This window comes from Diaphorina citri, unplaced genomic scaffold (genome assembly GCF_000475195.1).
Source record: "Diaphorina citri unplaced genomic scaffold, Diaci psyllid genome assembly version 1.1 scaffold728, whole genome shotgun sequence".
Taxonomy (NCBI): domain Eukaryota; kingdom Metazoa; phylum Arthropoda; class Insecta; order Hemiptera; family Psyllidae; genus Diaphorina; species Diaphorina citri.
The window spans coordinates 33,987-47,568 of record NW_007378161.1 but is presented as its reverse complement, the minus strand read 5'-3'; the positions used below and the strand labels follow the sequence as shown (position 1 = coordinate 47,568).

Sequence of the window (13,582 nt, the reverse complement as noted above, 5' to 3'; positions counted from 1 at the left end):
CAAGATTTACTGTCAGGATAGAATTAGTTATTAGAGGTACAAGGGAATTGGGGGGTTTAGGGTTCGATCCCCGGAAGTATCATTTTTTACGCAGCGAAGTATGGGATAAACTGCTAGATTTGCCCCTTCTGTAAATTCGCAATACATTTCAAAGGCTTCTATTTTTTTTATTATTATTTTTTTTTAAATTTACTGCATGGTAATCTCGGTCCTACTCGAACATATCATGGCGGATCAACTGACCGAAGAACAAATCAACGACTTCAAGGAAGCGTTTTCGTTTTTCAACCGCCAAGGGGACGGCAGAATCCCGATCCATGAGTTGGGAATCCTAAAAAAGTGCCGTATGTACCTATTTAATTTTTTGAAGTAAATAAAATCTTAAACAGGTACATAGGACATCTTGCAATTTGAAAAAAATCAACCAGTAAACCGAAATACAACAATAAAGAAAAATAAAATTCAGAAAAAAAATTGCGAGGGGTTTGTTTAAGCTTCCCGGACTGTCCAGCATGAAGGTTCCCACCCGACTCCCACCCTCGGCACCTAACTTTGGTAGCACGACCGAAAAGTTCAAAAGGGGAGGAGCTTAAGCTTCTCCTACGCATGCGCTAGAACTTGGAGCTTTCTATTCGATGTGATTCCCCTTGCTCAGTACAAAAACAGTATAGGAGAATTTTCCCCTTCTGCATTTTAATTTCTCCTCTTTTTTTCTGAACTTGGTAGTTATGCTGGTAAAGTTAGGTAGTGGGGGGTAGTTTGTTATATGTACCTACCTTTTATGTCATAGGTAATAAAAACAAACAATTTTAAAGTGTCTAAATCGACCGACTTTGTATATTTCAACATTGTTTTCAGGAACCTGGTACAAAAACTATCACACCAGATACACGAGATTGTGTTTATGGGGGTTTAGGGTTCGATCCCCGGAAGTATCATTTTTTACGCAGCGAAGTATGGGATAAACTGCTAGATTTGCCCCTTCTGTAAATTCACTCTATTTGTCTCCAGATCAACCTGGCATGATAATTGGAGAAATCAAGCAGTCTGATCCGAGCCGACATTTCTACGGGTATGCCGACAAGAAAGAATCTCAGAAGAAAATCCTGGAAAACGTTTTCAAACCCGGGGACAAATATTTCTTGTCAGGTGAGAAAAGTAACAGGTATCTTGGAAATTAATTAATATTCCTAAATTAATCGAAATTTCTTTTCACTGATTACTGGATCGGAATATTCAATACAAGAGAGGAAGGGGGTTAACCGATGGAGAGAGAGAGAGACAAAAGGAAAATAAATATCTAGTGTGGAAATATTTTTCTTCCAGCTCATGTAGGTACAAATTAATCGAAATTTCTTTTCACTGATTACTGGATCGGAATATTCAATACAAGAGAGGAAGGGGGTTAACCGATGGAGAGAGAGAGACAAAAGGAAAATAAATATCTAGTGTGGAAATATTTTTCTTCCAGCTCATGTAGGTAGGTGGTTGCTATGGACTTGAAGTTTGCGTTCGATCATTTCAAGCTTTGGGGGCCTAAACTCTGTAGACTACAGTGTACCAGTGTGTTTGATAATGTTACCTAATTGACAAGTTTGGGGAGCTTCCATAACACTAAGAGCCCCTTCCTACTCGTCGTGTCGTGTGTAGTGGGAACACTCTCATTTATTATTATGTGATTTTTTTTTTTTTTTTTAGTCATCATACGAAATTTCTCTTTGGACGTAATGGCGCCACCAAACCCGCTGCCAAACTAGTCCAAAGAGAAATTTCGTATGATGACTGAAAAAAAGTCACATAATAAAATACGGCTTTACTATAACACCACAGTTGTATTTTCCCTGTGCGCTTGATTTGAGCCAGCAAACCAGCCACGACAATTCAATAGGTACTTACATCACAGCTCATCATGCATGGTAGCGACATACTGCTGGAATTTGCTATGAGCTTTGACATGCTTCACTCCTCGTCTGACCAAACGAACAAACTCTGCCACGTCGAACTTGTAATTGGTGAACTTGGCGTGAGCACCACCATTCGGATGATGACCCTGGAATAATTACAAATTTTCATCAGTAAAATCTTCTTCTTCTTCTTCTTCTTCTTCTTCTTCTTCTTCTTCACGTCGAACTTGTAATTGGTGAACTTGGCGTGAGCACCACCATTCGGATGATGACCCTGGAATAATTACAAATTTTCATCAGTAAAATAATCTTCTTCTTCTTCTTCTTCTTCTTCTTCTTCTTCTTTCCTTTTCCCGTGTACAGACGAGGTCGGCGTTTTTCGTCAGCCTCTTAATCAGCCCTAACTAGAGTGATTGCTTTGGGCTCACATTTGGTTTTGGCTACAAATTTTATGAGTGGATTCAGGCTGGTATACTCCCTATTTAAAGTCCCCCAGCCAGACAATCAGTAAATTGCTTTTCATCAGCTTCAAATTAATTTAATCCCAAGGGCAAGGAAAACCTAGAGTACCTACACCCTTGACAAATGGAGTGTGCCTGAAGGCATGTGATGTGTAATAGTAATGCTTATTTTTATACTGCTCGCATAGGATTGAAAAGTCCCTTTACTTCAACGGTAGGCTACTACTTTACCTGTGGTCAAATTCTCAATTTATATTGACTAAATTCCATACCTCGGCAGGAATTGAACCAACACCCTCCTGTTTACCAGGCGAGCGTCTTGACCACTACAGCACTACACCATCGAGATAGGTATGCTAGGAATCCGAGACTAATACAGCAAAGCAGGTTTTTAAACACTATTTTAATTTAAACCTACGTAGAGATATTAAATACTCGTATGTTCAAAACTAAATTACCTCGTCTTGGGGCTCCAGCTTGCTTTTATCTTCCCATGTAATGTACTTGATACCTCGGAGTCTTGCAAGGTCCTTGTAGCAATGCTCATCCTCACAGTTATACCTAGAGAACATAAAAAACACGGTTTATTTAGAATTATTTTGGACCATTAGGCCCGTCTCACATTGGACACGTAGACGCGCGACTTTCAGAAGCGCATAGTCGCCTGCAAAACCATACCTATGAAAATGATATCTATATAAATAAAATTGTAGATTTGTCTGTACATTGCTTAGAATCGTGAAATTTTTAGTTATTCTTACTCCTTATGCATCCACGATTCCAAAAATCACATTAGAAAAATTTCTGTCTGTCTGTCTGTCTGTCTGTCTGTATGTGTGTATGCCTGTCTGTTACGCTAAATAGACCTTTGGTTGTCCTCTTTTCACGAGAAAACGGCTCGACCGATTTTGAAGAAATTTTTTGTGGTTGTTAAGAAAAGTACTCCGGGTGACATAGACTACTTGAAATTTTCACATTCCATCCTGATTCAAAATGGCGGCGGTTCAAAAACGTGAAGAAAATAGCCTAATACACCCGTTTTTGTCCTCTTTTCACGAGAAAACGGCTCAACCGATTTTGATGAAATTTTTTGTGGTTGTTAAGAAAAGAACTCCGGGTGACATAGGCTATGGGGTCGGCATTTTTAGACAACAATTTCCAGTTGCCTCGGTTATGAACATCATCTACTGATAATCCCTTCTCACTCAGATCTTTATTCACGCAATTCTCCCATTTCTTCTTCGGTCTGCCTCTTGCTCTGCGTCCTGTCACTTCTATTCTGCTCACTTTCTTTCCAATATAATCTTCATCCCTTCTCATCACATGGCCATACCATTGTAACCTTCGTTCTTGTATCTTCTTGGTAACTTCAGTCACTTTTAACTTGTCTCTGATCACTTCATTCCTTATTCTGTCCATCCTAGTCACTCCAAGACTCCACCTCAACATACGCATTTCCGCCACTTCCAGCCTCTTCTCGTGTACCTTCTTCATTGCCCATGTCTCGGCACCATAGATCATGGCAGGTCTGACAACCGTCTTATGTATTTTCCCTTTCAATCTCACATTCATCCTTCTATCGCACAACACTCCTGTCATCTTCTTCCAATTCATCCACGCCACGTTTATCCGGTGGGCTATTTCGCAATCCAGCTCGCCTTTACTGTCAATGGTGGATCCGAGATATTTGAACTTGTCTACGGTATTCAAACCAACGCCACCTAGATGGATCTTCTCAGCTAAGCTATGTAGAACATACCCCATTTATACTGAGACTTTTAAAAGTCTCATCCTAGGAGTAGGTATAAATGAGGTCTTATGTGTAAATGGGAACTCACCCTCTTGACTTTCACACTCGGTTCTTGGGACAGCGCTTCGATCAGTTCTTGTTCATTGAGGATATTTCTATACTGGGTGTCCCGAGATAACAAGGTTATCCGCACTTTGGAGTTTTTCCTCCGGAGTCGGCGTACTTTGAGTCGATGCAGAATATGTTTGGAGAACGCCTCCATAAGACCACTCTTCTCACAGCCCCAGATCTGCGAACAAACAGTAGAAATTGAGAGGATTTTAAAAAAATGAGGTTTGATAGAGGAAACTGTATTAATGTATGTTTCCCCGAAATCAAAGAGGGGAAGACAGGATGGGAGAAAGCCAGCCTTCCTGGGAACGAACCTTATCTGTTTATAGTGCATCCCGGGCGGGAATCAAAAATGCGACCTAGCACTTACAAGGCAGGCGCGCTACCAACCAAGCTAACTAGGCTGGCAGAAACATTGGTTTAAAGGCCAATGAAATGGAAGTGTGTAGTTAATGAACTTTTAAGTAAATTAGGTAGCCAATCACGTAATATTTAAAGCCAATTTTTACTAAACCAATCACGACGAAAAAAAAATCTAGGGAGTTCTCACCAGGGGCGTATTATAGTAGAGTCCATAGATCATTAACGGAGTGATTATTACATTGGCCGATATGAGGTTTGGCTCCACAGTGAACTAGCCACTTCAAAACGAACCACTACTTTCAATCCAAACTCCAAAGATAATACGAAGACCGTCAAGACATCAACTCTGTAAACCGAAGGCTCAACTTTGCAGAAATATCAACTGCTTGGAAATATCGCCACCATAACTAGTTTTTCATATTTTTCTCCTACTCGAACATATCATGGCGGATCAACTGACCGAAGAACAAATCAACGACTTCAAGGAAGCGTTTTCGTTTTTCAACCGCCAAGGAGACGGCAGAATCCCGATCCATGAGTTGGGGACGGTGATGAGGTTCCTAGGACTGACTCCTACCGAGGCTGAACTATTGGATCTGATCCGAGAAATAGACGTCAACCAACGTGGCACCATTGACTTTCCAGGTATTTATTCTAGCTCTTTGTAACCAAGAAGTAAAGAGGGTACTAGTTCAGAAGCCACGGCAATGAAGAATTGCTGCAAAAAGCAGCTGTCACAAATGAGCAGTGTTATTGTAGGGTTAAGTTAAACCCGAAAAAGGAGCTTTCACAATTAGAGCGGTGATTAGTGTTATTATAGGGTTAGGTTAAACACAAAAAAAGCTTCCTTTTTCATTGTCGTGGCTTCTGATGAATTATTCCAGAGTTCCTCACCGTGATGGCAAGGAAACTGAACACGCCCGACAGTACAGAAGAAATCAAGCAAGCATTCCAAGTATTCGACAAACACAAGCAAGGATATATCTGCGCCGATGAACTAAGACATGTAATGACAACCCTGGGAGAGAGATTATCTGAAGACGAAGTCAATGAAATGATCCAAGAAGCTGACATCAATGGAGATGGACGCATTAATTATGAAGATTTTGTAACATTGATGACATCATAAGAAGATGGCTTAGTTATGAAGATTTTGTTACTACAAAGATGGTTGTACAAATGTGGATACTATTTTGTTACATCAACATATAAATAATGTACTTAGCAAGGTGCAACTTATATGTATATATTATAGAACTTGTTCGAATTTTATCAATTTTGGCTTTTCAAAAATTTGGAATAACTGCGAAACGTTAAATAAAGCATTGCTAGGAATATTACTACAAAGATGGTTGTACAAATGTGGATACTATTTTGTTACATCAACATATAAATAATGTACTTAGCAAGGTGCAACTTATATGTAGATATTATAGAACTTGTTCGAATTTTATCAATTTTGGCTTTTCAAAAATTTGGAATAACTGCGAAACGTTAAATAAGAAAGCATTGCTAGGAATATAAAAGGAACATAATAAATACCATGCTAAGAAAATGAATTCCCAGAACTCACACGGATAAAAAAAGAGGTAAAAATAATACTAGTTTAATTATCACAAAAAATGAGGAATGAGGAAGTCAATGTATAACATAAATATGACAGACATATCGAGTAATGACGTAATATTGAAGGAAAATATTGCCTGACAAGTTATTCCCTTAAATTAATAGTTTGTTAGCGACTTCAAATAACTTATAATAAACTTGCATTTCACTGTCTCTTGAGTTTTCCTCCAAAATAACGTCACACAAGATGGTTCTATTGAAATTCTATTACTCGTAGGCCTACTGTATTTTATTATGTGATTTTTTTTTTTTTTTTAGTCATCATACGAAATTTCTCTTTGGACGTAATGGCGCCACCAAACCCGCTGCCAAACTAGTCCAAAGAGAAATTTCGTATGATGACTGAAAAAAAGTCACATAATAAAATACGGCTTTACTATAACACCACAGTTGTATTTTCCCTGTGCGCTTGATTTGAGCCAGCAAACCAGCCACGACAATTCAATAGGTACTTACATCACAGCTCATCATGCATGGTAGCGACATACTGCTGGAATTTGCTATGAGCTTTGACATGCTTCACTCCTCGTCTGACCAAACGAACAAACTCTGCCACGTCGAACTTGTAATTGGTGAACTTGGCGTGAGCACCACCATTCGGATGATGACCCTGGAATAATTACAAATTTTCATCAGTAAAATCTTCTTCTTCTTCTTCTTCTTCTTCTTCTTTCCTTTTCCCGTGTACAGACGAGGTCGGCGTTTTTCGTCAGCCTCTTAATCAGCCCTAACTAGAGTGATTGCTTTGGGCTCACATTTGGTTTTGGCTACAAATTTTATGAGTGGATTCAGGCTGGTATACTCCCTATTTAAAGTCCCCCAGCCAGACAATCAGTAAATTGCTTTTCATCAGCTTCAAATTAATTTAATCCCAAGGGCAAGGAAAACCTAGAGTACCTACACCCTTGACAAATGGAGTGTGCCTGAAGGCATGTGATGTGTAATAGTAATGCTTATTTTTATACTGCTCGCATAGGATTGAAAAGTCCCTTTACTTCAACGGTAGGCTACTACTTTACCTGTGGTCAAATTCTCAATTTATATTGACTAAATTCCATACCTCGGCAGGAATTGAACCAACACCCTCCTGTTTACCAGGCGAGCGTCTTGACCACTACAGCACTACACCATCGAGATAGGTATGCTAGGAATCCGAGACTAATACAGCAAAGCAGGTTTTTAAACACTATTTTAATTTAAACCTACGTAGAGATATTAAATACTCGTATGTTCAAAACTAAATTACCTCGTCTTGGGGCTCCAGCTTGCTTTTATCTTCCCATGTAATGTACTTGATACCTCGGAGTCTTGCAAGGTCCTTGTAGCAATGCTCATCCTCACAGTTATACCTAGAGAACATAAAAAAACACGATTTATTTAGTATTATTTTGGACCATTAGGCCCGTCTCACATTGAACACGTAGACGTGCGACTTTCAGAAGCGCATAGTCGCCTGCAAAACCATACCTATGAAAATGATATAGAGTCTATAGAGATAGAGGGTATCTATCATTTTAATAGGTTTGGTTTTGCAGCAGACTACCCGCTAGATAGGTATGCTAGGAATCCGAGACTAATACAGCAAAGCAGGTTTTTAAACACTATTTTAATTTAAACCTACGTAGAGATATTAAAAAAAACTTTGCTGCAACTTTCTCAAACACGTCCAAACTAACGAATTTCATTGCATTGCATGTTGCATTGCACAAGTCTGGACCCACCTTTAGAGAAAGCTGAGTGTAAGGTATTTGCACCTACCTAGTTAACTATGTGTCACAAGCAACAGGTAGTTTGGCAAATCAAATGCACTACCCGCTACTCAAAGTCGCGCTTTTACGCGTGCAATGTGAGACCAGTGTTACGCAATTAGCTAGAAACCTAGTCAAGATTTTTTTTCTTCTTCTTTTGACAGAAGTTTTAATTTAACGAACGGACGCTTAGTAAGAAAGAAATAAGCTACTCACAACTCAAACACCACCGCCCAGTCAGGTAGAAACATGAGATGTGTTAGGCCCGCTCCATGCATTCCAATCAGAATATCCGAGTTGTAAGTCTTCTCTAGCTGCTTGGTGAAATTCATCTGTCTGTTGTACACGACCTGCGAAAAACAGAGAAATATTAAGCTAAAGGGGGAAAAGGAAGGAAATGAAAATTTATAAGGGTCATGGACTCATGATACCTGCTGAGCACACACACTATCAGGTAGACCTGACAGGTACACCTGATCAGGTCCGTCTGTCACGTCTACTTGATAGTATGTGTGTGCTCATTAGGCAGACCTGACAGGCGGACCTTTTCAGACGTACCTGTCAGGTCTACATGACAGTGTGAGTGGCTGGCCTTAGCTATTGGCTAAGCTATGTAGAAGGCAGACCTGACAGGCGGACCTTTTCAGACGTACCTGTCAGGTCTACATGACAGTGTGAGTGGCTGGCCTTAGCTATTGGCTAAGCTAACAGCTAACTATGTATGGAACAGAATAGATATTTGTATGTAGAACATACCCCATTTATACTGAGACTTTTAAAAGTCTCATCCTAGGAGTAGGTATAAATGAGGTCTTGTGTGTAAATGGGAACTCACCCTCTTGACTTTCACACTCGGTTCTTGGGACAGCGCTTCAATCAGTTCTTGTTCATTGAGGATATTTCTATACTGGGTGTCCCGAGATAACAAGGTTATCCGCACTTTGGAGTTTTTCCTCCGGAGTCGGCGTACTTTGAGTCGATGCAGAATATGTTTGGAGAACGCCTCCATAAGACCACTCTTCTCACAGCCCCAGATCTGCGAACAAACAGTAGAAATTGAGAGGATTTTAAAAAAATGAGGTTTGATAGAGGAAACTGTATTAATGTATGTTTCCCCGAAATCAAAGAGGGGAAGACAGGATGGGAGAAAGCCAGCCTTCCTGGGAACGAACCTCATCTGTTTATAGTGCATCCCGGGCGGGAATCAAAAATGCGACCTAGCACTTACAAGGCAGGCGCGCTACCAACCAAGCTAACTAGGCTGGCAGAAACATTGGTTTAAAGGCCAATGAAATGGAAGTGTGTAGTTAATGAACTTTTAAGTAAATTAGGTAGCCAATCACGTAATATTTAAAGCCAATTTTTACTAAACCACTCACGACGAAAAAAAATCTAGGGAGTTCTCACCAGGGGCGTATTATAGTAGAGTCCATAGATCATCCGGGGGAGCAGGGGCAACACCAGGTTCTTGAAACACACGGTGAGGCCCGTAAACGTTTTCAAATCCCACACCGGATGTCGCGTGAACGCTCTGAACGTATCGGCGAAAGCAGAGGCGTACGTGTAGCTCTCCCATATCATAATGTGAACGTCCGTGGAAAATACGTCAGGGTGAGAGGCGTTCACGTGCTGAGATGCGTACAGGTTGAAGAAGTCGCAGAAGTGATGGTACATGTTCACAGCTGCAAAAAAGTACAAAGACAATATAGAGAATTTAAAATAAGTAGTGATTTAATAAAAATAAAAAAAAGATGAGTGTTCCACCGCCGTTTTTATTTCGTAGCAATTATGCCCATCTCATAGTATGTCCCTCATCAGACGGGCGATAAGAGACAAATACTTCCCATTTAGGTCAATACGAGAAGACGAGGACACCAGAGAGTAACCCGTTGAAGTTGAAATATTTGGAATCGAAAAACGAGTACAAATTTTTGTTGATGGTGGGCATCGAACCCAGGACCTTCTGCATGGCAAGCAAGCGCGTTACCACTGCGCTAATAGTTTGTAACTCTTACTTGCGTCTATTTTCATGATGTACGTGGGCTGATCTATGATGACGTCACACTTGTTAGATGTCAGGGGAGGAGAGGATAGTTGAGTAAACTGTAGCATTTCTGGTGCCCAAGACTGCAGGGGACTCACATGGTCTGCCTCTTCTTTTAGCTTTGATTCGTTGAACCTGGGAACATATACGTTGATATATTACTTAAATAAGTACATACCTGAGACCATTTTTTCTTTAAAGGTCTTAATAAGAAAACAGCCAAAAACTTTGATAGGATATGTAACTAATAGGTAGGTTTTACGCAAATTTTGGGTACCTAAAGGAGTAGGTTTTATGTCAAAGTTAGGGTCCCTTAGATACATAGGTAGATGTAGATGCTCCTTACTTTAGATACTTAAGGACTAGAGCTTCCCCTGTAAACACTGTATTTGTACCTCCAAGACTAGCTCCTTTTTTTCCATGTTCGTGAGAAAAGTATGACACCCATCTCGCACCTTACCTACACCTCCTAGACAAGAGCTATGTTGGCACTTACTTGCAATTACCCCCAATCTGGCCATGTTTGAGGACGTCCATCTTGTATCGAATGGGCTCTTTCCTTGTATTCAAACCAGTCAAGTCCATGAAGATATTTCTACCTCTACAGAATCTTAAATGTTTCGAACATTCCAGAGAAGAATCTTCCTGTAAGATAAACAAGATTTACTGTCAGGATAGAATTAGTTATTAGAGGTACAAGGGAATTGAAAAAAAAAAAAAATCATAATTTCACAAATGGCTTTTCTCTTACTCAATTTTTACATTTAGCTTCTGGGATTCAAACCACAATCCCTTTAAAGATATTATATCCAATATCTTGGCAAATGTGAGTACTGGTACTGATAAGAACAATAAGCAATAACTGACAAAATTCTCATGTAATATGAGAAATTTTAAAACAGACTTACAGCCAAAGCAGGTTCACACAGGACCGTCATTTCTTCTCTTTGTTCTTTAACATAGCCAAAATCTGCTTGTCTGTAGAAAGTGTCAAATTGAGCAGCTTTTGATTTGACCCAGCCTTTATGCTCTCCAGGACACAGAGGATAAGAGTAGGCAGTGTGTTGATTACAGTGAGGTTCATAGCCCCAACATCTATCCGTCTTCACTACACCCTGGAAATGAAAATGAAAAGATTATGAAGCATCAATTAGACACTGTCTCCACATGTTTGATTAAATTCAATAAAACACTTTCAACATTACTACTAATTTTTTCCTTGGGGGGATAAACACCTTTCCTCCTTGCCTTGGGGGAAAAACTCCCCTCTGAACTTCCTAAGGGATGGAGAGTAAAAATTGTTGTAGGTATTTGAGATTTTTTTTCTTGCAACTACAAGGAGTTCCCAAGCATGGAGTGGGAGAAGTTCATTAAATGGGTGATTATTGATAAATGGTAGAAACATACCTGATAAGGACACTTGCTTGAGTCCTTGCATTGGTCAAGTGTTTGTGGGAAATAGTTGAAGTAGTATTCCAAATGTTCAGGATGGAGATCCAAGTCAAAAGCATTACCGTATGAACAACCAATATGAAATGACAAAGTTATAATGAACAGGAACCATTGTAATGGTATCATGGCTGGGCATTGGTGAATCTGAAAAATCAAACAAATTAAATTGTAATAAAATAAAATTGATCTAGTATTCCAAATGTTCAGGATGGAGATCCAAGTCAAAAGCATTACCGTATGAACAACCAATATGAAATGACAAAGTTATAATGAACATGAACCATTGTAATGGTATCATGGCTGGGCATTGGTGTATCTGAAAAATCAAACAAATTAAATAGTAATAAAATAAAATTGATCCCTACTAATTCCCTACAATTTTATTTGAAAGAGTAACTGCTATTTGAGTTCAAGAGAAAGAAGAAGAAGAAGAAGAAGAAGAAGAAGAAGAAGAAGAAGAAGAAGAAGAAGAAGAAGAAGAAGAAGAAGAAAAAAAAACTTGGGTTGGGAAACACCAAAAAATATAAACAATAGAAGATCATCCTACTCACTCAGTAGTAGTGATGGGACTCGAGTGAGATTTTTCAACTCGATTATTTTCTACTCGATTATTTTCCAACTCGAGTTGTAACTCGAGTGGAAATTAATCGAGTTGAATATGGAAATTACACCGTGCCGATTTCTCACTCGAGAGTCGAGTAGGCGAGCGAGTCGCTGATATTCGGGTTTTCGTTTATTTGAAAGAGGTTTATTCATCATGATAGTAAAGATAAAATTACTATGATAGTGTTGGCTCATAAACAAAATGTTGTGGGTGTTGAAGTTGTGTGGGACAACATAAGTTTCACAGAGATTAAACATTTATCAGAGCTATTGCTGCTGTTACTATAAAAGGAACTCTTGTAATGTTGAACTTAAAATGACTTTAGGATATAATAAATTGATACCAAAGGTTTTGAAAATTTGGGCTACATTTCATCACTTTTTCTTCTTAAGAGAAAGCTGAGTGTAAGGTTTTTGCACCTACCTAGTTAACTATGTGTCACAAGCAACAGGTAGTTTGGCAAATCAAATGTAAAGTTCATGTTAAAATTACTGCTTAAATTAGCCAAAAACTTCTGAATTTTGAAATCAAGTCTTACCTACCAATTTTTAGTTCAAGAAGCTTTCCTTTTAGTTGGATGATTAAAATGTTTCCTTCTTTCAAGCTGTTTTATTGATGATTTTTTAAAGAAACTTCTTGCTAAAAAGTTTCTGTCCTTTGTCAACCAGTAATATCCACCTCAATTTTTTAATAAATCCAACAACCAACGGCGACGGGCGTTTAAGTTTGAACGGAAATAATGGAATAATGATGAGTTGATGATGACTTGTTTTCCGAAACAATTCATGTCTATCATGTAATTACACATATTTCAGGACACACAGTAGAGCATGTCTTTTTGAGGGTAGAAGTCTCATAGACTCATTTTTACAGTAAAAAATCCTCTTTAAACAATGGAAAAACTGGTTAACTTTACTTTCTATTCTATGACTCCAAAAACCTGTTTTATTGATGATTTTTTAAAGAAACTTCTTGCTAAAAAGTTTCTGTCCTTTGTCAACCAGTAATATCCACCTCAATTTTTTAATTTTTAATAAATCCAACAACCACCTCCAACTCCAATCAACTTATCAAGTATCAACCCACAAAAAACTTTTAATTTTAAAACACACTTGATTTTTTCAAATTTTCCCGGTTGAAATATGCGGTTTTTTTTGTTTACAAATTTCACTCCAAATTTTAAAAAATCACTAGATTCGAGGAAAAAAAATCACTAGATTTGACTTGAAAATCACTAGATTTCTAAATTCTCCCAAAGGATAAGTTTACTCGTGGTTTTTGAGGGTAGAAGTCTCATAGACTCATTTTTACAGTAAAAAATCCTCTTTAAACAATGGAAAAACTGGTTAACTTTACTTTCTATGACTCCAAAAACCTAGACTACAAAAAGGTGGTCCACAATTGTGGACCTTGGGTAGTTAGGACTACAAACACTCAAAAGTGCTTGGGTACGATGAGGATATGCGGCTTTTTTGTTTACAAATTTTATTACAAAGAGGAAAAAGGAAAATGATTACAG

General features: G+C 38.7%; 2 protein-coding genes across 6 annotated transcripts; one reads left to right on the top strand and one right to left on the bottom strand.

Annotated features, from left to right (window-relative positions):
* Positions 1 to 215: 215 nt before the first annotated feature.
* Positions 216 to 6,772, top strand: LOC103511569 (calmodulin-like). Of its 3 annotated transcripts, XM_026825312.1 has the most exons (4): positions 216 to 322; positions 5,129 to 5,234; positions 5,474 to 5,759; positions 5,941 to 6,772. In XM_026825312.1, the coding sequence occupies exons 1-3, from the start codon at positions 227 to 229 to the stop codon at positions 5,716 to 5,718; spliced, it is 447 nt and encodes a 148-aa protein (XP_026681113.1). In that variant the 5' UTR covers positions 216 to 226; the 3' UTR covers positions 5,719 to 5,759; positions 5,941 to 6,772. The 3 variants fall into 3 exon arrangements, with proteins under 3 accessions (XP_026681113.1, XP_026681112.1, XP_026681111.1); XM_026825311.1 differs by lacking the exon at positions 216 to 322 and having other exon boundaries at positions 4,814 to 5,234; XM_026825310.1 differs by lacking the exons at positions 216 to 322; positions 5,941 to 6,772 and having other exon boundaries at positions 4,814 to 5,234; positions 5,474 to 5,865.
* Positions 6,568 to 12,765, bottom strand: LOC103511568 (EGF domain-specific O-linked N-acetylglucosamine transferase). 3 transcript variants are annotated; one of them, XM_026825309.1, is made up of 11 exons: positions 12,602 to 12,765; positions 11,661 to 11,775; positions 11,415 to 11,488; positions 10,916 to 11,122; positions 10,504 to 10,652; positions 9,979 to 10,142; positions 9,371 to 9,645; positions 8,799 to 8,999; positions 8,180 to 8,313; positions 7,462 to 7,564; positions 6,568 to 6,825 (listed from the first exon to the last, which is right to left on the bottom strand). In XM_026825309.1, exons 2-11 carry the CDS (start codon positions 11,755 to 11,757, stop codon positions 6,673 to 6,675), a joined length of 1,557 nt encoding a protein of 518 aa, XP_026681110.1. In that variant the 5' UTR covers positions 11,758 to 11,775; positions 12,602 to 12,765; the 3' UTR covers positions 6,568 to 6,672. The 3 variants fall into 3 exon arrangements, with proteins under 3 accessions (XP_026681110.1, XP_026681109.1, XP_008474515.1); XM_026825308.1 differs by having other exon boundaries at positions 12,606 to 12,765; XM_008476293.2 differs by lacking the exon at positions 11,661 to 11,775 and having other exon boundaries at positions 11,415 to 11,603; positions 12,606 to 12,765.
* Positions 12,766 to 13,582: the final 817 nt, after the last annotated feature.

Coding starts and splice junctions, on each gene's coding strand:
- LOC103511569 (XM_026825312.1), top strand. CDS start 227: ATGGCGGATCAACTGACCGAAGAACAAATCAACGACTTCAAGGAAGCG. Junction 323..5,128: donor GCAGAATCCCGATCCATGAG/TTGGGAATCCTA, acceptor CCGATCCATGAG/TTGGGGACGGTGATGAGGTT. Junction 5,235..5,473: donor TGGCACCATTGACTTTCCAG/GTATTTATTCTA, acceptor GAATTATTCCAG/AGTTCCTCACCGTGATGGCA.
- LOC103511568 (XM_026825309.1), bottom strand. CDS start 11,757: ATGATACCATTACAATGGTTCATGTTCATTATAACTTTGTCATTTCAT. Junction 11,123..11,414: donor CAAGCAAGTGTCCTTATCAG/GTATGTTTCTAC, acceptor TTTCATTTCCAG/GGTGTAGTGAAGACGGATAG. Junction 6,826..7,461: donor AGCTGGAGCCCCAAGACGAG/GTAATTTAGTTT, acceptor TAATTATTCCAG/GGTCATCATCCGAATGGTGG.